At 31.9% G+C, this 26,867-nt stretch overlaps 1 protein-coding gene, 1 long non-coding RNA gene and 1 pseudogene across 2 annotated transcripts in view; all 3 read left to right on the top strand.

Annotated features, from left to right (window-relative positions):
- The first annotated feature begins 8,374 nt into the window (after positions 1–8,374).
- The window catches only part of LOC148191350 (uncharacterized), a 94,005-nt gene continuing 75,512 nt past the window's right edge, over positions 8,375–26,867 (top strand). The window contains exons 1-3 of the long non-coding RNA XR_015782819.1: positions 8,375–8,528; positions 8,662–8,731; positions 9,284–9,421. This is a non-coding gene — a long non-coding RNA (uncharacterized LOC148191350). The remainder of the gene's footprint in view (positions 8,529–8,661; positions 8,732–9,283; positions 9,422–26,867) is intronic.
- The window catches only part of LOC124845698 (uncharacterized), a 31,884-nt gene continuing 14,560 nt past the window's right edge, over positions 9,544–26,867 (top strand). Inside the window, exons 1-3 of the mRNA XM_088102079.1 lie at positions 9,544–9,675; positions 19,550–22,595; positions 22,681–22,929. Of these exons, the coding sequence (XP_087958205.1) occupies positions 19,596–22,595; positions 22,681–22,929 (3,249 nt within the window). The 5' untranslated portion in view covers positions 9,544–9,675; positions 19,550–19,595. The remainder of the gene's footprint in view (positions 9,676–19,549; positions 22,596–22,680; positions 22,930–26,867) is intronic.
- LOC124827983 (uncharacterized) lies at positions 17,427–19,532 on the top strand (annotated as a pseudogene).

Genomic DNA, 26,867 nt, shown 5'->3' with positions numbered 1-26,867 from the left:
TGTTAGTTCATGATATATAACTGCTTTCATAGCACATATGTTAGACTTAGGTTTGATATCATTTGGAAATTTGGACAAACACGTACAAGATAGATGTAACAAATTTAAAGGATAGAAAGAAATATAGTATTTCTCATTAACTAGACAGAGACAGTACATAAGATTTTTATATGCAGAAACAAAATTCTGTATAAGATTACAATATATATTTTTGGGATTATCTCAACAACACACAATAAATGTTTTGGGGATATTCCATATTCTTTTATTCTTTCTTCTCATAATTGACTCAGTTGAGAGAGAAGAAAACGAATGTATTGTCACAGTTTGGGTCCTGGCTTGTCTCTGTAAACTAATAAATAATGTTTTATTACAATCCAAAAGTTAAAGTTACATTGGCGAAGCTAATATAATAATGAAAAATTATCTTTTCACACCCATCATTTTTTTATTTATTTTACAACCTTTTCAATAATAAAATAATATTTTTAACGAATAAAAATAAATATAAATAAAATTTTAAAATAAAATAATATCTTTGAAAGTGTTAAATGAAAATATAAATGGGGAAAAGTGTCAAACATATATAGCCCTACAATGTATAGACGGTGGCAATAATGACTACAACTTTAACGCATTATTGGTTGGCTGGTCCCAGACCTTATAGCAAGTGAACACAACAGGAAATGAATTTATTGTATGAGTTTAAAGTTCGTTTCGTCTTTATATAAATTACACGTGGATTCTAATAATTTCATAAGTCAAATTATAAAAATTTAAATTAATCAAAGAAAGTCAAATCCATATAGTTTTTAACACAAAAATTAACAAATATGCTTCAATTTTAAAACTCATAAAAAAAATAAAAAAGACTTTAAATATAATAAGTCATTCTTGAAGTTCTGAAAATTTAGAATCTAACTGGAATTTTAGTAAAAAAATAATATTTATAAGAATTTCATGATAAAAGAATAAGATTTGATGAAAATACAAAAATTAAAATATATATGTAAATTTAGTTCAATCAATTATTATTAAAAAAATAAAAAAAATATATTTATCTTTACATAATTTCAAATAACGGATCTCTTCACATTTAAAGCTTTCGTTTCGAACGAATGCATGAATCCTAAGGATCCACGTGTCCCACTTACACTGGTTACAGTTCCTTGTAGCCGCTACGATAACTGACCACATGAGTAACTATCCCTGAACAAGCGACATGAAGAAACCTCGTCCCATCCTAACATGCACAATATCTTAATCGCCGACAACAAACCCCTACTCACCTCTTCAACCGGAAGATGTGCTCGAGTTTAGGGAGCTTGTGTATTATATGATCGCCCGATTAATCAAGGATCGAGCGATCATCTATCCAACAACGAAACGGTCAGTAAGCCAACCGATCGGACCACAAATAAAATTAACTAGTGAGAATAAGTTAATAATTGGGCCGATCTTAAGTCAGATTATTAGTGTATGGGCCGCAATTGGGTCAACCCTAATCAGAAGCCCATCACGAGAGTTTATAAATATAGGTTTGATATTCAGGTACTTTTTTTATTTTGGCTAAACATTTTATTGCCATGTTATTCAGAAGGACACTGACTTAAGCGTAAAGAGTGCTTTCTATAGGTGGCATCCGATCAGACCGAACAAGGCAAGGGGACTTGTGCCTTAAGTTTGGAATTAAAAGATTATTTGGACAAAAAAACATAGCCTCACCTCATAAACTAAAACGAGAAACATAAAATTTGAAAATTGAGAAAAAATAAACACAAAAATAGAAACTACTAAAACTAAACATGCTTTTTTAAAAGTTAATAATAGCACGTTTTTTTATGTTTATGTGCTTTATGTTGATGGTACGTGAAAAATAAACATTTTATTAATTTTAAAGATGTTAACATTACGAATAATCTAAAATAAAATTATTTTCATTTTTAAAAATGTTTTATTTCCTTAAATTTAGGAATTTTCTATCTGTTTTGAAGTTTTAGTTTAATCTTAATTTCAACTAAATCGTAAACCTAAACCTCAAAAGTACTGAGTTGTTATGCTTAACGTACTTTTCTTAAGAAATGAGTTATTTGTTTAAAAGGCTCAGCCAGTACATTTAGCATTTAATGTTATAGTAGAAACCCGATTGGTCACCCATTCATATGATTGTTATACCATACAGTACTGGAATGAGCTAAAAGCCGCCTTGCATCGACGACATGTTTCAGCTTACTATGCAAGGGAGATCATGGACAAGCTCCATCGACTCCAACAGAAATTGGAATTACTCATGTTACGAGCTGGGATCAAAGAAGAGAAATTCACCATAGTTAGATTCCAAAGCGGCCTTAACTATGTGATCCGTGATAAGGTAGAGCTTTTACCTTACCTAGATCTCAATGATTTTTTTCAGCTATGTGTAAGAGTAGAAGAGAAAAATAGAAGAAAAGCTTCCACTAAAAGGACTTCCCCTACCACCTCCATGTATAGGAAAGATCCTAAGAGGGAGGGTAGTCCAGCGAGGTATGTCGAACCTCAAGAAAAAGAAAGAGAAAAAGAGAAAGAGAGAGAGAGGAAAAGAAAGAGAGAAAGAGAGAGAGCAAGTTGTGGATAGTGGTTCTTCTTGCAATTGTTGTGGTTCTAGAGTGTGAGCAAGTTGGCCTTACCTATTATTCCTCATCCCAAGCCTTTAAGCTTCAGTGGATAAAAGAGGATGAAGAAATAGTAGTCAACACACAAGTAACCATACCAATATCCATTGGCAACTAAGAAGAAAACATTTTATGTGATGTTGTTCCAATGGATGCTGGACATGTGTTACTTGGTAGGCCATGGAAATATGATCATAACTCCATTCATGATGGTTATAACAACAAAATAAATTTTCTCCACAAAGGAAATAAAATCACATTGATTTCTCTTACACCCGAACAAGTGAAAGAGGATGAAATCAAAATAAAAATAAATATTGAAAAAGAAAGAAAAGAAGAAAAAAGGTTGGAAAAACAACCTTCTCAAGAAAAGACGAAGGAGACAAAGGTATGCATGTTGTTAACTTCTTCATTCCTAGGTAAATACCTTAATTCTTCTTCTCAAAAATATCACTTTGTTTCTACATTTCAACATGGGGAATGTTCCAAACAAAGTGAAACCAAAAATAAATTAAAGGCCAATACTTCTTCTAATAAAATTTTTGTCAAAAGGCCTTCATCTTATCTTCTTATCCTAGCATACATCCTTTTCCTCATACTAATTGTTGCTATTTTTTTAGATATATTTTTGACCCAGGTGGAAAATAAAAACCAAAGTTGTGCTTCTTTCTTTCTTCCCGATTTGAGGACAAATCGTTTTTAAAGAGGGAGGGAATGATGGCAACCCCTTTAGGGACTTCTCATCCAAAGAAGTATCAACTTAAGACTAAGAAAGGGAAGTTGAACAAAATGATCTTTTCTTTCTAAGTCTTAGAATGTTCTCTTTACCTAAATACATTTACCTTGTTTTTGTAGGTCACTAATAAGGCTGGGAAGTATGCCTACACATCCTAGGAAGCTTGTCAAGCAAACGAGCACAAAGGAGACAAAGAAGAGTGCATTTTGCAGCCAGCCATATAACTTCTCCTCTTTGAAGCACATTTTCAATATTTCCCATGTGAAACACAGCCACCAGTGCAACTTCTCTTCTTTGAAGCACATTTTCAATGCTTCCCACGTGAAACATGCAGCCAGCTGTAAAGCTTCTCATGCAAGTCTCTCTTAGCTTCATGCACGTTGTAAATTGTAGCTTTACCTGCACGTTTTAGAGCTTCTCTTCATCTATAAAAGAGAGCTTCAATCCTTTGTGAAGGGGAACTTGAATTGATATAGTGAAATGCTGCTGAATTGAATCCAACCACTACTTCTTCGAGTTCATTGCATTGTGCCACTTTAGAACACTCATCCTCTAGCTTCCTTCCCTCTTAGAAGGCCTCCTGAGTTAGAGAATCTACACACACACATCCAAACCGCTCCAAACAATTTCACAAACAGCTTGAGTGCACTATTTTCACCAACCATTTCTTCATTCCGCTGCCACTTCTGAACCCAGAAGCCGCTCAAGTCTTCAAGATTGGAGCCGCTTCCATCAATATGAGTCTCATTATCATAATGATATATCCTTATCATTCTTGTAATGATTTTATGGATACATAATGCATCTACAAGTTGGGAGAAGTTTCGTTGATTAGGGTCTTATGAGATATTGGTCAGGTAAGAAAAACTACTTACTTTGTTAAAAAGTTATAAATGTGATGAATATGGTAAATTACATTTCTAGTTTATGTGAGTATGTTAAATTGCTTATTTGGTGTTTGCGTTGTTGAAATTTGAATATGATACAATGTTTATGTGTTGTTTACTTTGTACGAATTTTTGTTAAATTTCACCAACTTAGGATTTGATCATTTGAACAAGTTAGTATGCATTCCAACATTGAAAATTATTTTTGAACCAAGTACTAAGTAGGAAATACCAATTTGATCAGGTCCCTTTTTCCCCAAATCACATAATTGAATCTGTTATTTTCTGGTATAGCGTTAAGAAGTGATGAGTTGGAACTGAGTGATAGTTCCTTATGCAGGTCTGAGAGCATTTTTAGCTTCAGACCGTTGAGCGTCATGTTTGTACTGCTGAGCACATATATTTGTGAATGCTTTCACGCTGAGCGGAGGCAGGCACTGCTAAATGTCACTTTTCACTATAGGTATGGAAAAAGTTAATTCCATGTAACTGAGCAACATATAGTGTTAGTGAGCGAAACATTTTGTGAGAAAAATGATGCTGAGTGTCAGGACTATCATTGAGTGTCACCTTTTGCAAAAGGTTTGGCGCTGAACGCAAAGTCTATCGTTAAGCGCTCTCTTTTATGAGATGTCTTGCATTGAGTATCACTTTTGAGCGTCGGTGTATATGTTGTGATTTTCATTTTGCTTTGATTTGCTTAAAATGCATTATTATGGATGTAATGTATATGTTTAATATGTATTATGGATTGAAAACAAGGTTCTCAATATGTGTGGTGTCGATGTTGTGAGAATTTCAAGGAGAGATTTTTCGTAATGATGTGATTGTGTATGCATTGACATTGGAGATTATTTAAGGATGTATCCTAATATATTATCGACCTTTCAACTCATACATAGAGGAATGCGATGAGAAAGAGAATGGGAGGAGGTCCTAGTCATTGGGTTGTTTTGGTCTTAGGCACAAAGAGGACTAACTTGATGAATAGTAGGATAATAACTCTTTTGTTTATAACTTTGTATGGTGATAACTCCTTTGTTTATGATTCTGTAGGGTGATAACCACTTTGTTTATGACTATGTAGAGTGACAACCACTTTGTTTATGACTCTGCAGGGTGATAACTCATTTTTTTATGAGTTTATAGGGTGATAATCCATTTATTTATGACTTTGCAGAGTATAAATACTATCATAAGTAGACACATACATTGAAAGCCAATGTCAAAAACATGTATCTGGATAATTGAGTATAATGTGAGTTATTTATGTATATCTATATTATCTATTATATTTAATTCATGTTTAGATTATATCTTATATGAATTCAATTCTTATGAAAACTTTTTTGAACATAAATTTATTTGTTATCTCTTTTGTTATATCTTGTATGTTAGTTTATTTCTTTTAAAATAATCATCTTATTAGTGAGAACAAATAAAAGAGAAGTGTTGAAGTCTTTTTATGAAAAATATTAATTTTTCATGATCTTAGTCTAATAATTTGTCTATAATTGATTCATATATATTTTGTTAGTATAATTATTTTTTAAAATAACTCTAGTAATATTATATATTTATAGTTTAAGACCATATGTTATTTTTTTTTTAATTTTAAAATATTTTGTTTTATCAATTAAATTGTTTTTATTATTTATTTTTAAGCTACCAAATTTAAAATATGTAATTAAATAATTTAATTTTTATTAATTATTTTTATTATTTACAAAATTTTAAAATATGAATTCACTTTCTAACATTTTGATTACTTAAATGTATATATCAAAAATTTACATTTTATCAGTTATAAAATTTTATAATTTTATTTTCTATTTTTATTTGTTTGTTATAAATGTTTAAATTTTAATATTAAATTTTTTAATTCATCACATGCATAAATGTTTTTTTCGCAAAACACTTATTTTAAAGATAATAATTAAAGTTTTTCATATTTTAGTTGTTATATTTATTATTATTAGATTTAGATAAGCATATATTTCAAAATTTTAAACTTACGTTTATTTTAATTGTAATGTTTTTATATTTAAATAAATGCACTTGAAGTATTATTTATTTATTATAGGAGTGTGTGAAAAGAAGGTAACTATTAATTGCAAGGTACATAATTGGGTGAGAATATAATGCGAAAGGTTGTGGAGTCAATGTTTTGTGTACGTTTTCACCCTCACAAGTAAAAGAGTCAGTCACATCGTCATCACATTGTACTAACAAAACAAAACTTTTAAAACGTGCAAAGAAAAAAACAAACAATGAAGAGGGAACGTGGTTGGATTTGAATGGGTCATAGCTGTTTGGGTAAAAAAATCTCAATAATGGTGAAGAGGAACAAACAATGCTATCGCTGCAATTATTGCCATCAGAAAAAAATTAATAATAATAAATGAAGCACGTGTTGTCACTGTCCAATGCTTCAGGAAATTCAATTTCAAAGCTACGTAACTTGTTGGATTGGAGCCTCTGCCCGTCTACCTTTTCACTCTCATAAAACGAAACAAAATTCAATTGCATTTTCTTGTAAATATTCAATAACTTTTTGAAGTTTCAGTTTTCAACAATTAATCAATTTCATTAATAAATATCATTCATAATATAAATCTAATTAAAATATTTGTTTATGACTTTAAAATTAAATAAAGGAAAATCCGAGATAAAAGGCCTTTTGGCTAGTAACTCTTTTTTTTCTTTCTTTTTCTTCTTTTCTTTCCTGGTCTCTTCTTTTCTTCACTTGTCTCTTTCTTCTTTTTCTTTAATTTTTTTTCTATATCTGTGTTCTATTAGCACGTGTCTCAATCACTTAATTTTCTCCACTTTTTTTTTTTTAAATTTGTAATCCATTTTTCATATATACTAAAATGAGATTATACTGTGGAGTAGAATATATGTTTTGGAACATTTGTATCCAAGCAATTTCTAATTTAGTGCAATTGTAAAATTTGCTCTAACATTGGTCAGTTTACTATTCTGTAAATGCTTAATCTTTTTGCTAGTTCTATTAGTTGATAAAAGTTATTCTTTTAATTAGTTTATTTTTTAATTTTGGATTCGCTAATGTTTAACTAGGATTTTAGTATTTTTTTTAATCAACTATTCTTTTCTACAAGTAACTATCCAATAGGAAAAACTAACTTGATTTGTAACTGAGGTTTTATTTGAGTATGAAAATAATTATTAATGAAATTGTAATTGGACTTAGTTGATTAAATTTAGTTTTTTCATTGATTTTGAGTGAAACATTTTATTGTTCAAGTGGTAAAATTCTAGTATTTTAAGTGAGACATTGGAATAATTACTAGGTTTCAGAGCTATGAATATCAGTCAAGCACTGCTATGAACCTTAAGTGATATAGCTTATCACATGGTGTCTAAGTATGGGGGAATCAAGAGTAATCATGATTTTTTTTATAATATTGTTTAAGCAAGATAATCTCATTCAAGTGATACTCACATGTTCGTTAAACATATATTAACCTGGTTTAAAAGTATTTATATGTTTAATAATCTTAGTTTATAATTTTCATAAATTTATGAATGTTTATTATGAGAAAGTGTTGAATTATATATATGCATTGATGAATCGATTTTAATTAAGAAAATTAATTTTTTTATTGTTTGCCCCGTAAATGTATAAGTTGTTCATGAGTTTGAATAGTATACTATCTTGTTTTTTTTTTCTAAAGCTTACTCTTTAATTTTAGTGTTAATTATAGTTGGTACATAAACAAATAGCATTGCAAGCCTAGGAGATAATTTTGGAAACATTTATGATGATGTTGTCATATTCATATATATATATATATATATATATATATGGAAAATGACACTTGAACAACCATTTTTGACAACATTTAGACACGCGCACACGTGTCAAAATCTGAGTGGTCCATTTTTATTTAATTTTTCCAACTGGACCACTCAGATTTTGACACGTGTGCGCGTGTCTAAATGTTGTAAAAAATGGTTGTTCAAGTATCATTTTCCTATATATATATATATATATATATATATATAGTAATATGAACGGAAATTAATTAATGAAATAGTTAGATACATGAATGCATTTGGTATATTTAGAAACGAAGCAAATGATAGGAGGAGGATAGTGTACTATTATTTTTCTCCCATTATCAGTGCTCTCTTTGAAGCTTTATTCAGAGTCTCTGACTGGTTCAGTTACCCTCAGGATGGTCAAGTAAACACTCTTGAGAACTTGATACTTTTCCATTTGAAGTTCAGGTTTCTCTCTGTCTTATAATCATCTTCCTCATTTCTTGTTCTAAATAATTAATTACTTACGCAAACATTTACAAATAGATAAACTGCATCGCTCAACCAAAATATCATTCTCCTCTTTTTCGTATGCTCTCAGTATTCTCTTGCAGTATTGCTCGGTGTTACGATTTGGAACAGTGGCAACTTTAGGCAAATCACAGCATAAGGTAATCGAATTCCAATAACAGAGCTTTTATTAGAATAAAGGGTAGAAATGTAAAACCACCCAGACTATTACTTTTTCCTTATTAAAGAAAACAGGCAGTGCTAATGAGAGAAGTGTTTCAAATTGAGAGAAGTTTCGAGATGCAGTGAGAGAAAGAAACACCCAGACGCTCTATTAGGGTTTCAACCCTCTTCCTGAGGTTACCACCACCACGGAGCAACACCACACACCGATTCAACCGATCAAAAGCTCACAGAGACATTCAGGTAAGCTGTATAACTCTCAAAATTTTATTCAGTTTTTGAAAGTATGATACAAAGATTATTTATACACAAAACAAACTATTGTAACTGAAAGCTACTCTGTTTTTTTTTGTTTATTTTTAACAGCTTTTTTGTAGCTTATATATATATATATATATATATATATATATATATATATATATACATCAATCCATCGATCTATATATCGACTCTTTTTTTTTAAGTTTTTAATTAAAAAAATTGACCCATACAAAGATGGATATTACTTACAATTTTTTGGATCTGTCAAGGGTGAGCAGCAGTAAGTTGTAAACGAGGGGAATATTCAGTAAGGGTGGGGCAGACGCATATAAAAAAGAAAAGAAATGGAAAATGGTTGATGGTGATGAATCAGAGGTTTCGTATTCTCAGTCTTTCTCACACTCAAGGTTAGATCCTAAACACTTCACCTCTTTTGATGGATCCATTGCTCAAATCATAAACCCAAATACTTATGTAGCATGCGGGTTAAGCATGTCGTTATAGTTGAAATAATTAACTTTTACACACACAGCAGCAGTTCTAAACGACGGGAATATTCAGAAAGGGAAAGAAAACACAAAAAGGAGAAAAGAAATGGAAAATGGAGCGTTTGATGGTGATCAATAACAGCTTTCTTATTCTAGTTTGTCTCACACTCAAGGTAAGATTTTTATATTACCACTTACTCTATATATGTCTTTTAATGGATCCATTGCTCAAATGATACAAGCTGTTTTTGGCTGAATTATGGTCACGGTTAGTGTAAAATTTAGTTAATATGAAATAATATTAATCATTTAATCATTTCATTTAAACATAAAATAGAATATTAAATCATTTTGATTGTATTAAAAACTGGATTGGTCATCATATTAAGATTCAATGTTTCAGTCAAACTACAATTAAATCAATATTAATATAATAACAATAATAATAATATTAAAAAACTAAAATATCGTAATTGAAATTAAAAAGAACGCATACTCTATAGATTTTTACCACTTAATACAAATAGAAAAGAAAGTGTCTATTAATTTATATAACAATATTAAAAAATTTCACCGACCCAAAACAATTGTCATATTTACCGATTTCAATTTTTTTTAATTTGTTAATCGATTCTTTTTATTATAAGATGATTATCTATTTGAAGGAGAGTTAAAGTCGTCAAGCCAAAAAGATTTATGTAAGTTGGAAGTGACGACGAGAAAATAACTTATTAGAGATTGCAACGCTTCGGATAGGATATTATCTACTACTCGATCCATTACAAAAATAGTCACTTTGTTATTCATCTGTTACCCGTTCATGTATCTGTCTTTTTAATATCTGTAACTATTTCACCATTAATATTTTACCTATTGACATATGTGAATATTTAAAAAAATATATTTTATAAATTTTTAAAATAAAATTTAAGTAAAATTAAAAAAAATATATAAAATATAATAAATTAAATTAAACATAAATTAAAATTTAATTTTAATTATATTTAATTGATAAAATATAAATTAATTTTAATTTTAATTAAGTTTAATTTAATAAAATAAAAAATTAATTTTTTATTTTTAATTTTTTTTGGCTCACATTGATAATAGTAAAATACTCTCATCCAACCTTACTATAATAATTTATTGATTAGTGAAACTTTTAAAATATAATATTTTATGATGTAAATATTAAGTATTATTTTCTATTTATATAATATTATGTTATAACTTAATTAATTTTTGCCATATCCCATATTATTATATTTGTAATTCAAATAGTAGAAAATAGTGGAAAATATTGGCAGATGTCAATAATTCAAAATTTTTAATAATTAAAAATTTTCATTTTACAATATTACATAATACAACTAAACTTTTTCATCACTTAAAGTAAAATCCTATAACCTTAAATATTTAATCTACTTACCATACAAAATACACCTAATCATAAATGAGCAAGATGAAGACGAATGACCCTTGATATAATTTAGCATGTATAAACAATACAAAGATGAAACAACCTTAAGGGATTGGGTAAAAGGACACTGAACAAAAATTATGTTTTCTCCTCTCCAATTGCATTCCAAATTTAGCATTTCTGTGACGTTTGCATTTCACAATGACAAATCATTGCTTGACGTTTACTCAAATATTAAGAAAGGAAATAAATTGAACTGTTTAAAAAGAAGTAGGATGACTAAATCAAATAAAAAAATTAAAAAAACCAAATTAAATCAACTTAAAAAATTAGAGGACAAAATAATAATCAAGCCTAAAAATTAAACTTAACAGGTAAGCCAATATAAAAATTAAACAGCTTAATGCCTCATTTATCACAATTGTACTAGATTTTTTTTGTTAACATTTAGAAGTAACTTGCAAAAAGCTATTGAAACCCTTTTCACCATCGAAAGATCACTAAACCATTTGATCACCTCTCATGAAAAGTTTGCAAAATGTTTTTAAGCTATATTTAGCTTCTAGAATTAATCTACTTTTTCAATTACTTAATCCAAACTTCTTTCAATTTCAGTGTGAACAATAATTAACATCCATTGCATTAAGTTACGTTTACACTCATACTGTACATTTTGTTTAGTATGCTACAACTTAATATCAACAAAATTAATTCAATCAATTGACAAACATAAACAGAGAAACAATTCAAAAATAAGTCAATATCTTAAGCTAAATCCTTACTATCTTCTCCGATCTTGAACTTAATGCACCCTTCAAAAGGTTATATACAGAAGGATATACAAATAAAAAAAATAGCTTTAATTAGTGTTAAAATAGAATACAAGAATATGTATTACTTGAGGTCTTAAACACCTCTACACTTACATTTATAGAAAACAAAGTAACTAATCACACTCCTTTCCAACTCACTCTTAGTTGGAACATACTTGAACACAACTCATACACAATAACCAATAATTCTAACAATTAGAAACTATATAAGATTAATGTACAATTTTTAAAAGAATTTTTTTTTAATAAAATAGAGAATTATGTATTACTAATAGAGGCTTTGGAAGCTCAAACCCTTCTACACTTTATATACATACATATCTTGTAACCACTCTTGGGAAGCTAGAAATCTGTCCAACCTAAATTTTGCAGTTCCATTAGGCCTATACCATTTATGTTTGCCATCGAGACTTGGTTTGATTGTTGGGCTTCCACCGTTTCCTTGTTTGCCTGGCGTACAATTTTTTTTGTCGGCGATCTCCCCTGACTAATATATCTTGTGATCCCCCGATGTCCCTTTCACCATTTGTTGATCACGATCACTTACAAACGAACATTCTGACGAAGATGATAATATATCCAAGTTTTCTATTGATGATTCTTCGTCTGAAAATTTTGGCCTCTAGATGCAGCATTTTGCAGTTGTTGTTAGTATTTTAAGGTTGTGAAAGGAGTAGTTGATGTGGTAGAGAAAATGTAGAGATAGTAGAATGTAAAAGTAGTAGTTGGAAGAAGTGTTGTAGTTGTCCTTGTTGTTGTAAATGTTGGCTTCTTACAAATGGTAGATGTTGTCTACATCTTGCATCAAATGATAGAGTTCATGGGTATTTATAAACCCATAGATTATTCTAGAACATATTAGCCACAACTTATGTGGAATGTTCAAGATTTTTAGCTATGTAGAATATTCTTGATTTTTCTTCCTATCTTTGGTTTTTCTACAATATTCTAGAACTTATATTACATTTCAATTCTTCTATTTAAGGAGCTTCTACATTCTTCTAAAATTTGCATTACACTTTATCACTCCCCTTAATGCAAATTCGGTAACTCCCAGCATAGTGCGTAGTAGTTCTAATCTTGGTATTGGTAACATGTCTTCAATTTGATCTTCTTCCTCCATTGCCTTAACCATAGTTCTTGCTTTGAGGCTTCTTCATAACAGTTAGGCTTAATCATGACCATATTGCAAGTTTCATATATGTTTACCAAAGATCTTACTCTTCTTGGACTAGATTCAGGTGAAGAATCTTGTTGTGGAGCTGGAGAAAGCGTACCTAAATTTTCTGCCTCTTCTTGAGTTTCTTCTTGAGATTGCTGTACGGGAAGTAGAATGTTGCTTTTAACAACTTTCTCTTCTTCCCAATTCCAAGAAGCATTTTCATCAACTTCAACATCTCGACTGATGATGAGCTTTTTTGTTTGTAGGTTGTAGACTCGATAGTCTTTTTGTTGTGTGCTATATCCCAAGAATATTCCTCGTATAGTCTTATCTTCAAGCTTGTGCCTCTTTTGATCAGGAACATGTATGTAGAAGATAGATCCAAATACTCGTAGGTGTTTAGCTGATGGCTTTCTTCCACTCCAAGCTTCAATAGGAGTCTTGTCTTGGATTGCCTTAGTTGGACATCTATTTAGATTGTAAACTGTAGTCTACAGCCCAAAAAGTGTTAGGCATGTTTTTCTCTTTTAGCATTGACCTTGCCATCTCCATAACTTTGTGATTCTTTCTCTCTGACACATCATTTTGTTGTGGAGTATATGCAACTATAAGTTGTCGCTCTATGCATTCATCTTCTTAGAATTTGTCAAACTCGCGAGATGTGTACTCCTTGCCACGATCACTTCTAAGTACACTTTTATCTGTTTTCCACTTTGCTTCTCAACAAGGGCCTTGAGTTTCTTGAATACTCCAAAGACTTCTGACTTTGCCTTTAAAAAATAGACCCATGTCATTCTAGAGAAATCATCAATGAAGAGGATAAAATACCTGTTGTTGTGATGTGAAGGCGTCCTCATTGGTTCACAAACATCAGTATGAATCAACTCTAATAAGTCTTTTGCTCTCCATGCTTTGTCTGTCGAGAATGGTAAAGACATCCTTCACATGATTCATTATTCTCCTTTAAGCATGGAAGATCTCTCATCATGTTTTTCTTATATAGAAGCTTTAAGGCATGTGTGAAATGGCCAAATCTCCTATGCCAAAGCCATGAGTCATCAACTTCTACCTTCATGGCAATATTAGTTCCAGGTTTGAAGCTTATAGGAAAGCTTCTATTTCTCTTCTCCATTTTTACTTGGCCAATTTCTATCATTTTACTATCATAAATTTTGCATGTATCTTTCTCAAAATGAAGAGAATATCCATTCTCCATCATTTGGTCAATACTTAAAAGATTTTCTTTAAGATTGGGAACTAGTAAAACATCCTTGATGAATTTTGTACCTTTCTTTGTCTCCACCATGACAGTTCCTTTGCATAGAGACTCCACTGTGGTGCCATTTTTTAGCCGAACTTTGACATTGACAAATTTATCAATGTCTTTGAAGATGCTTTGATCTTTCGCCATGTGATTGCTGCATCCACTATCCAAGTACCAACTTCCTTCTCTACCAGGAGATTCTTGATTGTCGTAGAATAAGAGTTTCTCTTGATTATCTTCTTCTGCAAAGTTTGCTTGATGCTTATTTTTATTACGACAATACTTTTCTACTTGACCAAATTTCTTGCAATAGTGGCATTGAGGTTTTCCATGATGCCAACAATCTTTTTCCAAGTGACTTGGCTTTTTACATATGCCACATGGAGGATATTTTTCTTGACGAATAATAGAGAAGTTTCTAGAATTTTCTTTATTTCTATAAATTTCTCCTATACTTTTATTTCCTTTATATTCTTTATTCTGAGACCGTAATTTTAGTTTTGATTGAAAGGCATTTTCAACCGAGTCTTCTTCATGCCTTTTCAATATTTTTTCATAAGCTTCAAGAGAGTCCATTAGTTGTGTGACTGACAATGTAGCCAAATCTTTTGTCTGTTCAATCGCAGTTGCGATTGCATCATATTTTTGGGGAATAGAAATTAAAATTTTCTCAACGATCTTTTTGTCAAGAATATTTTCCCCATAGGCTCTCATCTGACTAACTATTTCTTTTATTCTCGAATAGTAGTCTTTAATGGTATCAGATTCTTTCATTCTTAATAATTCAAACTCTTATCTTAGAGAATGAAGTTTAACATTGAGTACCTCGTCACTTCCTTGAAGCTCCTCTTGTATTGTGTTCCAAGCTTGTTTTGCACTTATCCTTGGAAACATTGTGTCATCAACTGCTTGTTGAAGAACAAATAAAGCTCTTGAATCCTTCTGCTTGTTTTCTTTCAACTCCTTCTTTTGAGCTGCAGTAATAGTAGAGGTGTCTTCTGGAATAGTGAATCCCTCTTCTATGATATCCTATAAATCTTGAGAGAGGAAGAATGTCTTCATTTTGACACTCCAAAAATCATAATTTTCTCCTTTGAAAATAGGTACTGGAATTGATGATGTTTGATTAATAGTAGCCATGTGTTGAGAATATATTTAGAAGTAGTAGAATGAGTTATAGTTTTGTTTGAGGTAGTTGAAAATTTTATCTACGCCTAGTAGATTACCGAACGTAGCTCTGGTACCACTATTAGTATTTTAAGGTTGTGAAATGAGTAGTTGATGTGGTAGAGAAAATGTAGAGATAGTAGAATGTAGAAGTAGTAGTTGGAAGAAGTGTTGTAGTTGTCTTTGTTGTTGTAGATGTTGGTTTCTTACAAATGGTAGATGTTGTCTACATCTTGCATCAAATGATAGAGTTCATGGGTATTTATAGACCTATAGATTATTCTAGAACATATTAGCCACAACTTATGTGGAATGTTCAAGATTTTTAGCTATATAGAATATTCTTGATTTTTCTTCCTATCTTTGGCTTTTCTACAATATTCTAGAACTTATATTACATTTCAATTCTTCTATCTAAGGAGCTTCTACATTCTTCTAAAATTTGCATTACACTTTATCAGTTGTAAGAGTTGATTGACTCTCTTTCTTCTTCTTCGAGCGATACAATATACACCTGGTTGTTCATTTTCATTGATTTTTTCGTTGACACCGGACCCTAAATGGTATTCTTATTTTGAGTCTAGCTACGACGTCCCAGTTCTTTGGTACAAAACCCCAAATGAGTTTTTTTTTATAATAATTTTTCGGAGGTTTTAAAACAAAACCGTAGTTAAGGTTTTTTCTTTTAAGAAATATATTTTTGGCAGTTTCTTTATCAAATTATCGGTAAGTGTCTAGATCAAGGAAGTGTATGAATTGATGTAATTAAAAAAAACAAAATTAATCATTGTTATTGGACATATTTTTCTTTATTGTTTACTAATAATGTTATTATTCTACGTTCAACAATGAGTTGTATAAATATATTTATCGTTTATTTTATATAATATTTAATTTTAGTTTCAAATTAAATGATTTGTTTGTATGTTTTGTTTATTAAAGTAACTTTATCATATTCAAATAAATTAAATAATACAAAAAAATTTAATCTGATTTGCATTTCCGATAGTTTTGGAATCCTAGATGGTATCTATGGTTTTCCAAACTCCTCTAAGTAGCGGCACTTTCAAAACTCTCGTTAGTTTCAATGATTTCTCAAAACTTTTGTAAATAATGACAGTTTCCACTAAACCTTTGCAAATATTGGTGGTTTGCGTAAAACCCTGGGAAATCGCAAAGATTAGTGAAAAATTATTGATAATTACTTACCAATGCTACTTTTCTCAACGGTTTTCGTAATTGCAGAAAATGTATTTTTCTAGAGATTGAAAATAAACCCTGCTAAAATTTTATATTTTTGTAGAATCACTTTCTTGTATGGCTACTTGTTTAGCTATATTGTGTGTAAATTAGACACTTATAATTTAGGTTTAATCATTTCAGAGGTCCTTATCTGTGCATATTTGTGTCAATTAGGTTCTCGTATTTTGAAAAAGCTCAATTGGACCCTTTTCTATGTAAAATTGAGTCAATAATGTCCTTGCCGTTAATTCTTGTGGACGACGTTAAGTTTTTTGCCTTGTGGCATGGTGAGCTGACATTTAATAACACGTGTCACAATAAAGAGTGGAAACCTTCTCCCCTTCCTCATCCTCACCAACTCCAACCTCATCTTCTCCCCTTCCTGGGAAACCTTCTCTCACCCTCCCACACCCACCTCTTCAACATCTACATCAACACCCATCCCCCAATCCAACCATCATCGCTTGCCACGGAAGATTGTCAACCATTGAGTTGACGGTGAGCATATTTCCGAAATCGGATAAAAGGCCTTTATTTCATAAATCATGTGAGACCCTTTCTCTCTCCTCCACCACTCTCTAATTTACCCCAACACAAACAACCCTCTTATTCTCCAATTCGATCTCTTCCGCAATCTCTTGGACATTTTTGTGCATCTCGGGTACGTATGGCGTGGCATTAACTACTGCTAGATCTGAGGAATTGGCTTTCAAGGGGAGCTTTACTAATGGATAGAGAGGGAATTCGATGAATGGCACTTTGGACAGTTCTGCAAGCTTTCGTGAGGGTAATGAGGGGAAAATGTTTATTTTCACAACCTCCTCAACCTCTAAATGTTTATTTTCACAACCCATAAATTATCTTTCCTTTCTCTTTGCTTTTATTCAACCACGTCTGTAGTTTTAAAGCTTTCTCTTGTGTCATAATTTAAATTTTACAAACAATAAGGGAGAAGAAAAGGAATGAGAGGTGAAGTGAAAGAGACGAAATCAGTATCCACACACATTCATCTATCATAATGGGGAAGCTTTTGTGTGATTCAACCACTGTCGCAAAACCATTCCAAGGTTCGCCGCTGGCAGTGCTTCCATGGCGGGATCCCAAATCGGAGTCAATTACAGTCGTAGATCTTGTCGTTCAGGCAGGTTTTGGTGGTGTGACCTTTGTCGGTCTGGAAGAGCAGCAACGACGCCACCTCCAGAAGCTCCACGCCAAAGGCATGCACTAGAAGCCGCCACAGGAGGTAGAGGACTTGTTATCGTCTCCGCCGTTGTCCTTCCATCTTAGATCCATCGTTTCCCAGCTCTCACACGACGGCGAGGAACTATCTGTTCACGGTGGCAAGGAAGGCGATGGGACTCGAGGAGGTGGACACGCGCAAGCTGTAGCGGCGGACGGTGACTCCGGAGGATCTTTGATCTGTGCGTTTTGTGGAAAGAGAGGCGATCGATGACGCGATTCGACACATGTACTCTCTGGATCTGAGGAATGGTTAGGGGATTCATGTCATTCCGGAGGTGAAGTTGTTGGCAAAGAAGGAGGATCTGCTCTTGATTCGACCATCGATGAGCTCGTTCACCTCGACATGCAAAGAGAAATGGTGGCGGAGTCTATTTACAAAGAGAGATGTATTCCCGTGAATGATGGTCCAAGTTGGACTAAATACATGTTGATCTCTGGTTCTCCTGATGATGAAAATCATATCATCACTTTGCATTATACCAAGGAGGTTTATTATTTGTAGACGAAAATGGAGAGGGTTGTGCTGCAGCTTTCGGTGATGAAATTGCAGTGACTGTGAAGAGGAAGATGATGGTTAACGTTCGTGTTTTTATTAAATAGTCCAAAGAAATTTTTTTTAATTTAAAATCATTTAACTCCACGTAATGACCTTTTTATGTGCTACGTGCTTATGAAATGTCACCTCACCATGCCACTAGACAACACATTTAACGCCGTCCACAGAATTTAACGGTAGAGATTTTATTGATTCAATTCCACATAAATAGGAACTCAATTGAGCTATTTCAAAATACGAGGACCTAATTGACACGAATCTGCAGAAATAGGGATCTCCGAATCAATTAAACCTATAATTTATAGACATACATCTCATCTCCAAAGCCATAAAATTCCAATTATGCATGCTTGTTTAATTTGAAAACATTACAAACATAATAAGGAAAATAATCATGGAAAGTAGTCTTTATTTATTCTTACGATCTCCTATATGTCTCCCTCTTACACACAATATATTCTTTATTTATTGAAGGTAAAATATTCATTTGTACAGCAGAATTAGTTTCCTTATAAATAATGTAATTCTGAAAAGTTTCCAACTGAACTATAGTATACGCATAATATTTTTAATATTTCAAGATAATATAAACCGTAATTAAAGCTTATTATTAAAACTCAATAGGAGGAATAAAATGATAATCATAGTAATACATTAATTAATATAATAAAACATGAACTAAAAACTAATCATTTATTAAAAGACTGAAAAAAAGTTCTCTTGGTTTTTCTATTTTGTTCAAACATGTAATCACGTAATTTTTTAAAGTTTTATAACTCAATAAAGTTATATCAAATCTTATAAATTTATAAAATTACATTTTACACTCTTACTTCATAAACACCTAAAAATTGAAATTACAAAATCTAAATTCTTTTAGAGTCTTCTAAAAAAAATCAAATAAGTGTATCACTCACATAGTCCTTTTAAATTTGCAACACTTTTTTTATTATCAAAAATACTATTTTAAAGTAACAATCTATTGCTTTTCTAACCAATATTTTTTCCATTCTTAAAAATTTAGCACGCCTTTATAAATTTTAACACAACATTGATTACTTTTACTTTAGTACATGTGCATATGATTTTTTAATTGATTAAACAATATCCTCTTTTCTTAATTAGTTATTGACTGATATGTTTCAACTTTATGTTTGTTAGGAAATAGATGTAATTCGTTCTTGTACAAGATAAACAATATTTGGAGATGGACTTTTTGGGGCCTTTTGGCAAAGTTGTCGAAGGACTGATTGATTTTGTATGGAAACATGGTGTTCGACAGGTGACTTACATTGTCAATTACAATAACAATGTCGTTGAATTAAAAGATAATGTTAAGGATCTTGCATTAGAAAAAGAAAGGATAAATCATCAACGTGACGAGGCTGAGAAAAATCTAAACAACATTGAAGGAAAGGTTATTGAATGGGATCGAAAAGTGAGTGAAATCGAGACCACAATAGAGGTGTTTAAGAACGATGATGGTCACACAAGAGCCCGATCACCCAATTGTTTTGTGTTTCCGTACTTATGGAACAGACACAGGTTAGGAAGACAAGCACATAAGATGAAAGAGGATGTTAAAAGGCTAATTGGTGAGTCCCCTGAGCTTGATGAAGTTTTCTATAGGCAAAATGTAACATCTAATGATGCCACATTGTCTAATTGTGGTTTTGTAGAATTTAGTTCTATAAAATCCATAATAGAAAAAGTAATGATCCAACTTCAAGATTCTGCGGTGAGAATGATTGGATTGTATGGGAGAGGGGGTGTTGGTAAGAGCACTTTAGTCAAAGAAATTGCAAGGAAGGCTAAAGAGAAAAAGTTGTTTGATGTGGTTGTTAAAGTAGAGATAACAGCTGACCCCAATCCACATAAAATTCAGGAAGAAATTGCCTACGTCTTAGGATTAAGATTGGAAGGGGAAGGTGAAAATGTGAGAGCTGACTGTCTACGAAGGAGGTTAAAGAAAGAAAAAGGGAACATCCTTTTAATCTTGGATGACCTGTGGCACAAATTAGACCTAAATAAGTTAGGGATTCCAGTTGAAGATTATGATGATGATGAAGATTTTAATCGCCAAAAGCCGGATAATAAAGATAGTAACAATGATCCTAGTAGCAAAGTGTTAAAAAAAGAAAACACCCCCGGTGGTCACAAGGGGTGCAAGATTTTACTAACTTCACGATATAAAAATGTGTTGTGTGCTGAAATGGATGTAAAGTCAACTTTTTGTGTAAGGGAATTAGATGATAAGGATGCTTTGATGTTGTTTCAAAAGTTGACTGGAATACATAATGAAATGCCTAGCTCTAAACAAGAAATTGTGAAGAAGTATTGTGAAGGATTACCCATGGCAATAGTTGTAGTTGCAAGGGCATTAAGAAACAAGAGTGAGTCAGTGTGGGAAGCAACAATAAAAAGACATAAAAAGCATGAATTGGTGGGTGAGGGGACATCTATGGATATTTCAGTGAAGATGAGTTATGAGCATCTTGAAAATGAAGAAATCAAGTCTATTTTCTTACTTTGTGCTCAAATGGGTCGTCGGGCATTAATCATGGACTTAGTGAAGTATTCTTTTGGTTTAGGTATACTTGAAGGAGTCTCCTCGCTTTGGGAAGCTCGAGAAAAAATTAAGACATCAATCCAAAAGCTAAAAGACTCTGGCTTATTGTTGGACGAAAGTTCTAATAATCATTTCAACATGCATGACATGGTTCGAGACACTGCTTTGTCTATAGCACATAAGTATCACAATACTTTTAATTTGAGAAATGGAAAACTAGATGATTGGCCCGAACTCGAAAAGTGCACTTCCATTTTTATGTGCAATAGTGATATCATTGATGGGCTTGAAGTCATAAATTGTCCTCAACTTAAACTTTTCCAGATCGACACTAATGATCCATATTTGAAAATACCCAAGAGTTTTTTTAGAAGAATGAAAAATCTGAGAGTTCTAATAATGACTGGTTTTTGTGTATCAAACTTACCATCTTCAATTCAATACCTATCAAAACTCAGAATGCTTTGTTTGCAGCGATGTACTTTAGATTGCAACCTTTCTATAATAGGAAAGCTGAAAAAATTGAGAATTCTCAGCTTCTCTGGATCTATACTTAAAAGTTTGCCGATTGAGTTGCAATGCTTGGATAAGTTACGAATGCTAGACATCAGTGATTGTTCTGAACTGAAGATTATTCCACCTAATGTTATATCAAGTCTAACATGTTTGGAAGAGCTATATATAAGAGAAAGCTTGATCAAAATGTTGGTGGAAAGAGAGACAAACAAAGGTCAAGATTTGTTTCTTTCCGAGTTAAAGAATTTACATCAATTGAAAGTGGTGGAGTTAAGCATCCCATGTGTTTCAAATTTCCCCAATCACTTGTTCTTTGACAAGTTAAGAGATTACAATATTGTGATTGGTGACTTTGATTTCTTTTCTCTTGGAGAATTTAAGATGCTCAATAAGCATGAAACATTCAGAGTTTTAGCAGTGCAACTAAAGGATAACACTATCATTCATTCCCACGAAAACATAAAATTGTTGTTTAAAACAGTACAAACTTTGTTGTTGGGAAAGACAAATGGTGTTCGAGAAGTTGTCAATGATTTGAATATAGATGGATTTCAAGATCTGAAACACTTATCCATCATAAATAACAATGACTTCAAATATGTCAATTCAACAAAATTGTGTAATTATGTGAATGTTTTTCCCAATTTGGAATCTCTTCGTCTCTACAATCTGGGGAAGTTAGACATGATATGTTATGGTCCAGTTACAGTTGTGTCATTTGCCAAATTACGAATCATCAAGGTTGAGATGTGTCACCGATTGAAGAATCTCTACTCCCTTGACATGATTATGTTTCCTATTGGTTCGCAAACATGTGATATTTCTGAATGTAATTCTTACATGGATATATTTCTTTCTAGTCTAGAGATAATTGAAGTTTCTGAATGTAAATCTTTAAAGGAGATCCTTCAAATTCCAAAGCATTACGGAAAGGTTGAGTTTCTTAAGTTGCACACTTTGACACTCCGATTATTACCATTACTTTCATCATTTTATACCAAAGTGGATAAATTTTGCTGGCCGCATCTAACAAAGGCTCAAACTACAATTATGGGTCACAAAGATCTTACGAGTGAAGAAGATAAACAGAGTGATGAGGAACCTCCTCTCTTTGGTGAACTGGTATGAAATTCCATTTTTTTCGATAATTTTAAATAATTAGTTCAATTGTTATAAATATATTAATCATGTATATATGTGTTTGTAGGTTGAAATTCCAAACTTAGAGACCTTGAATTTATCCTCACTCAAGATCCATAAGATATGGAGTGACCAAAACTCGTCAACTTTCATTTTTCAAAACTTGATAAAATTAGTTGTGAAAGATTGTGATAAATTAACACATCTATGTTCATTGTCTATGGCTAGAAGTTTGAAGAAGTTGAAAAGTCTTGTCATAAGCGAGTGTCCAGTTATGGAGAAGATTTTTGAGACTGAAAGAAATAGTGCAGACAAGGTATGTATTGGCATAAATAAGTAAATGTTTGTAGTTGACCAAATATAAGTTTACGACTTTGCTAGTAATAAGGTTGTGAAAGGAATAAATTATGAGATAGAGAAAATGTGGGAATAAGTAGAACGTGAAAGTACGTAGTAGTTGAAAGAAGTACATTTTGTAGTTGTTTTGTATTGTGTGTTTTCATAGATGTTATCTTACATCAAATGGTAATGTACATGGGTAAATATAGACCATAGATTATTATAGAAAATGTTAGCCACTACTTATGTTGAATGTTCTAGATTTTTACCTATGTAGAATGTTCTTTATTTTTTCCTCCTATCTTAAGTTTTTCTACAATATTCTAGAATTTGCATTACATTTCAATAATTCAATCTTAGCTTTTTCTATATTGTTCTAGAATTTGCATTACACTTTAATATTCCTCCTTGATGCAAATTTGGTAACTCCAAGCATAGCACTAATACTTCAAACCTTTGTCTTAGTAACGCCTTTGTGAAAATATCCGCAATTTAATCTTCTTCCTCCATTGCCTTGACCCATTCTACTTGTTTTGCGGTCTCTTCAAAACTTGCAAATCTACTATGGCCAAGTTGCAATATTCATATATGTCTACGAAAGATCTTACATGTCTTGGAGTAAATTCATGTGATGATTCTTCTTGTTCTTGAATTGATGTTGGAGTTGCAAGAGATTCTGAAGCACGTATATTGTTATCTTCTTCCTAGTTCCAAGTAGCACTTTAATCTACTTCATTGTCTCTACTAATAGTTATCTTCTTTGTTTGAAGATCGTAGACACTGTAGCTTTTTTGATTGAGTAATGTATCCCAAGAATATTCCTTGTATAGTCTTGTTTTCAAGCTTGTGCTTCCTTTGATCAAGAACATATATGTAGTAGATATATCCAAATACTCGTAGGTGTTTAGCTAAAGGCTTTCTTTCACTACAAGTTTCAATAAGAGTGTTGTCTTGGACTGCTTTTGGACATCTATTTAGAATGTAAACTACAGTGTAGACTCCTTCTACCCAAAAAGTGTTAGGCATATTTTCCTTTTAACATTGATCTTGCCATATGGATGATAGTGCAATTCTTTCTCTTTGAGACAACATCTCGTTGTGGAGAATATGTGTTAGGAAATGGACATTAAACCTAACTCAACCCTATAAAACCAGCTTGTAAGCCACTGACAGCGGCGAGTGTAGTGGTAGAGGCGACATAATTTTTTTTTTCAAAAGAACCTTAGGCTTTTGATATCACGTTAAGAAGTGGACTTTAACTCTAAATCAACCCCAAAAATTTGACATGTAAGGTTAGTTTTGCACCCACTTATATACTATAAATTAGCCTTATCTATAGTCAATGTGGGACTTCCAAGAATATGATACTATGAGTTATCGCTCTATGCCTTCATCTTTGCAAAAAAATTTCAAACTTACGAGGTGTCTACTCCTTTCCACGATCCCTATTAAGTACTTTTAAATGTTTCTCACTTTGCTTCTTGACAAGGGCCTTGAATTTATTGAATATTCCAAACAATTTTGACTTTTCCTTTAAGAAATAGGTCCATATTATTCTAGAGAAGTCATTAATGAAGAGTATGAAATACCGGTTGTTGTGATGTCATTACAAGAAAAACAAGTATTATCGATGACCAAAATTGATGGATTTCTAACGAGCCAAAATCGTTGGTAATAGTGCTGTTGGTAATACTTACTGATGGAATTTTATATTCGTCGCTAGATACTGACAGAAAAATCCATCAGTAATTAGGAGAAAAATTCATCGGTAATTACCGAAAGAAAATCTGTCGATAAATTCTGTTAGTAAATATCACAATTTGGTTCATCTTCCTTTTCTCTCCTTCTTTCTTTTAACTTTCCTAATCCAGAAATATCAACATATTGCAAATGAAAGAGGTAGCTCATCTTCAATCCAATAGAATTTAGTCATTACAATATCTAATAAAATTTTGAGGAAAACATTATTAGAGTTCAGGCTAATCCAATAATAGGAGGTAATAGTGGAGGCTTCTTCTTCCCAGAAAAAGTGTGTGGTAGTGGAGCAATTGCAACAATGGTGCCCTTGTCATAGTGGTTGATTCATCATAGTGATGCCCTTACGCGATTTAGTTCGTCGTCTGTGGTGGAAGCTAGAGGACTCTTTGTCACAGTGAGTTGTCTCTTCTGGTGTCGTGAAAGGTCTGGCTCATAGTGTATCTCTCTGCAATGGTGTCGTTCATGGTGAGTCACGATGAGTCTCATTTAGTGGTTTATGTTGGTGGCTCGTAGAAGAGGGAGAAGGGGAGAGAGGGGTTCGCGATATGATGTACACGAGAGAGATAATGGGTGGCTCGCAGAGAGAGAGAAATAGTGGGTGAGAAATTTGTTACTCCTTTTATTAACGGATTTTATCAATGAAAAAATTTGTCGGTAAATGAAATATGTATTATCGATCAAAAAATCCGTTGATAAATGTATTATCGATGAAAAAATATGTCGATAAATACAATATGTATTACAAACAAAAAAATTCATCGGTAATTAAAATTTTAAATCTTTTGATAAAATCTGTTGGTAATTTAAATTTTGCTGATAGGTTTATCTCTGTGGGTAAAATTTCGTTGATAATTCCAAAAATTTTTGTAGTGTGTTAAGGCCTCATTATCAGTCCACAAACATCAGTATCAATCAACTCTAGTAAGTCTTTTGTTTTCCATGCTTTTTCTTGTTGAAAATGGTAATCGATGTTGTTTGCCAATGAGACATCCTTTGCATGATTCATTATTCTTCTTCAATCATGGAAGATCTCTCATTATGTTTTTTTCATATAAAAGTTTTAAGACATGTATGTTGAAATGACCAAATCTCCTATGTCAAAGTCATAAGTCATCAACTTCTACCTTCATGGTAATATTAATTCCATTTTTAAAGCTTATAGGAAAACTTTTATTTCTCTTCACCATTTTTATTTGGCCAATTTTTAACCTTCTATTATATAAATTTTGCATGTATCTTTCTCAAAGTGAAGAGAATATTCATTTTCCTTCATTTGCCTCGAGATTCCACTATGGTGTTGTTTCTCGATCAAACTTTGACATTGACAAATTTATCGATGTCTTTGATGATGCTTTGATCTTTGGTCATGTGATTGATGCGTCCACTATCCAAGTACCAATTTCCTTCTCCGCTAGAAGATTCTTGGTTGGCATGGAATAAGTGTTTCTCGTTATTATGTTATTCGGCAAAGTTTGTTTGATGCTTATTTTTATTACGACAATACTTTTCAACGTGACCAAATATCTTATAGTATGAACATTAAGGTTTTCCACGATGCCAACAATAATATTTTTTCCGAATGACTTATCTTCTTACATATGTCACATGAAAGATATTTTCCTTAACAAGTTATAGAGAAACTTCTAGAATTTTTTTTATTTATAGAAATTTCTCCTATACTTTTATTTCCTTCACACTTTTTATTATGAGATCATAATTTTAGTTTCGATTGATAGATATTTTCGACAAAGTCCTCTTCACACATTTTCAATATTTGTTCATAAGCTTTAAGAGAGCCCATTAGTTGTCTTACTGACAATATGACTAAATCCCTTTCTTGTTCAATCGTGGTTGCAATTGCATCATGTTTTTGGGAAATAGGAATGAAAATTTTCTCAACGATTTTTTTGTTAAGAATATTTTTCCCATAGGCTTTCATATGAATAATTATTTCTTTTATCAGAGAATAGTAGTATTTGATGATCTTAAATTCTTTCATTCTTATTTATTCAAACTACCGTCCTGGAGAATAAATTTTAACATTGTGTATCTCATCACTTCCATGAAACTCCTCTTGTATTATGTTCAAGCTTGCTTTGCACTTGTGAATCCTATTATTCTTGGAAAGATTGTGTCATCAACTATTTGTTAAAGAGA

Source organism: Vigna umbellata, chromosome 11 (assembly GCF_029865625.1).
Source record: "Vigna umbellata cultivar VRB3 chromosome 11, Vumbellata_1.0, whole genome shotgun sequence".
Taxonomy (NCBI): Eukaryota; Viridiplantae; Streptophyta; class Magnoliopsida; order Fabales; family Fabaceae; genus Vigna; species Vigna umbellata.
The sequence above is the reverse complement of the archived record's forward strand: the minus strand, read 5'-3'. Positions and strand labels throughout refer to the sequence as shown.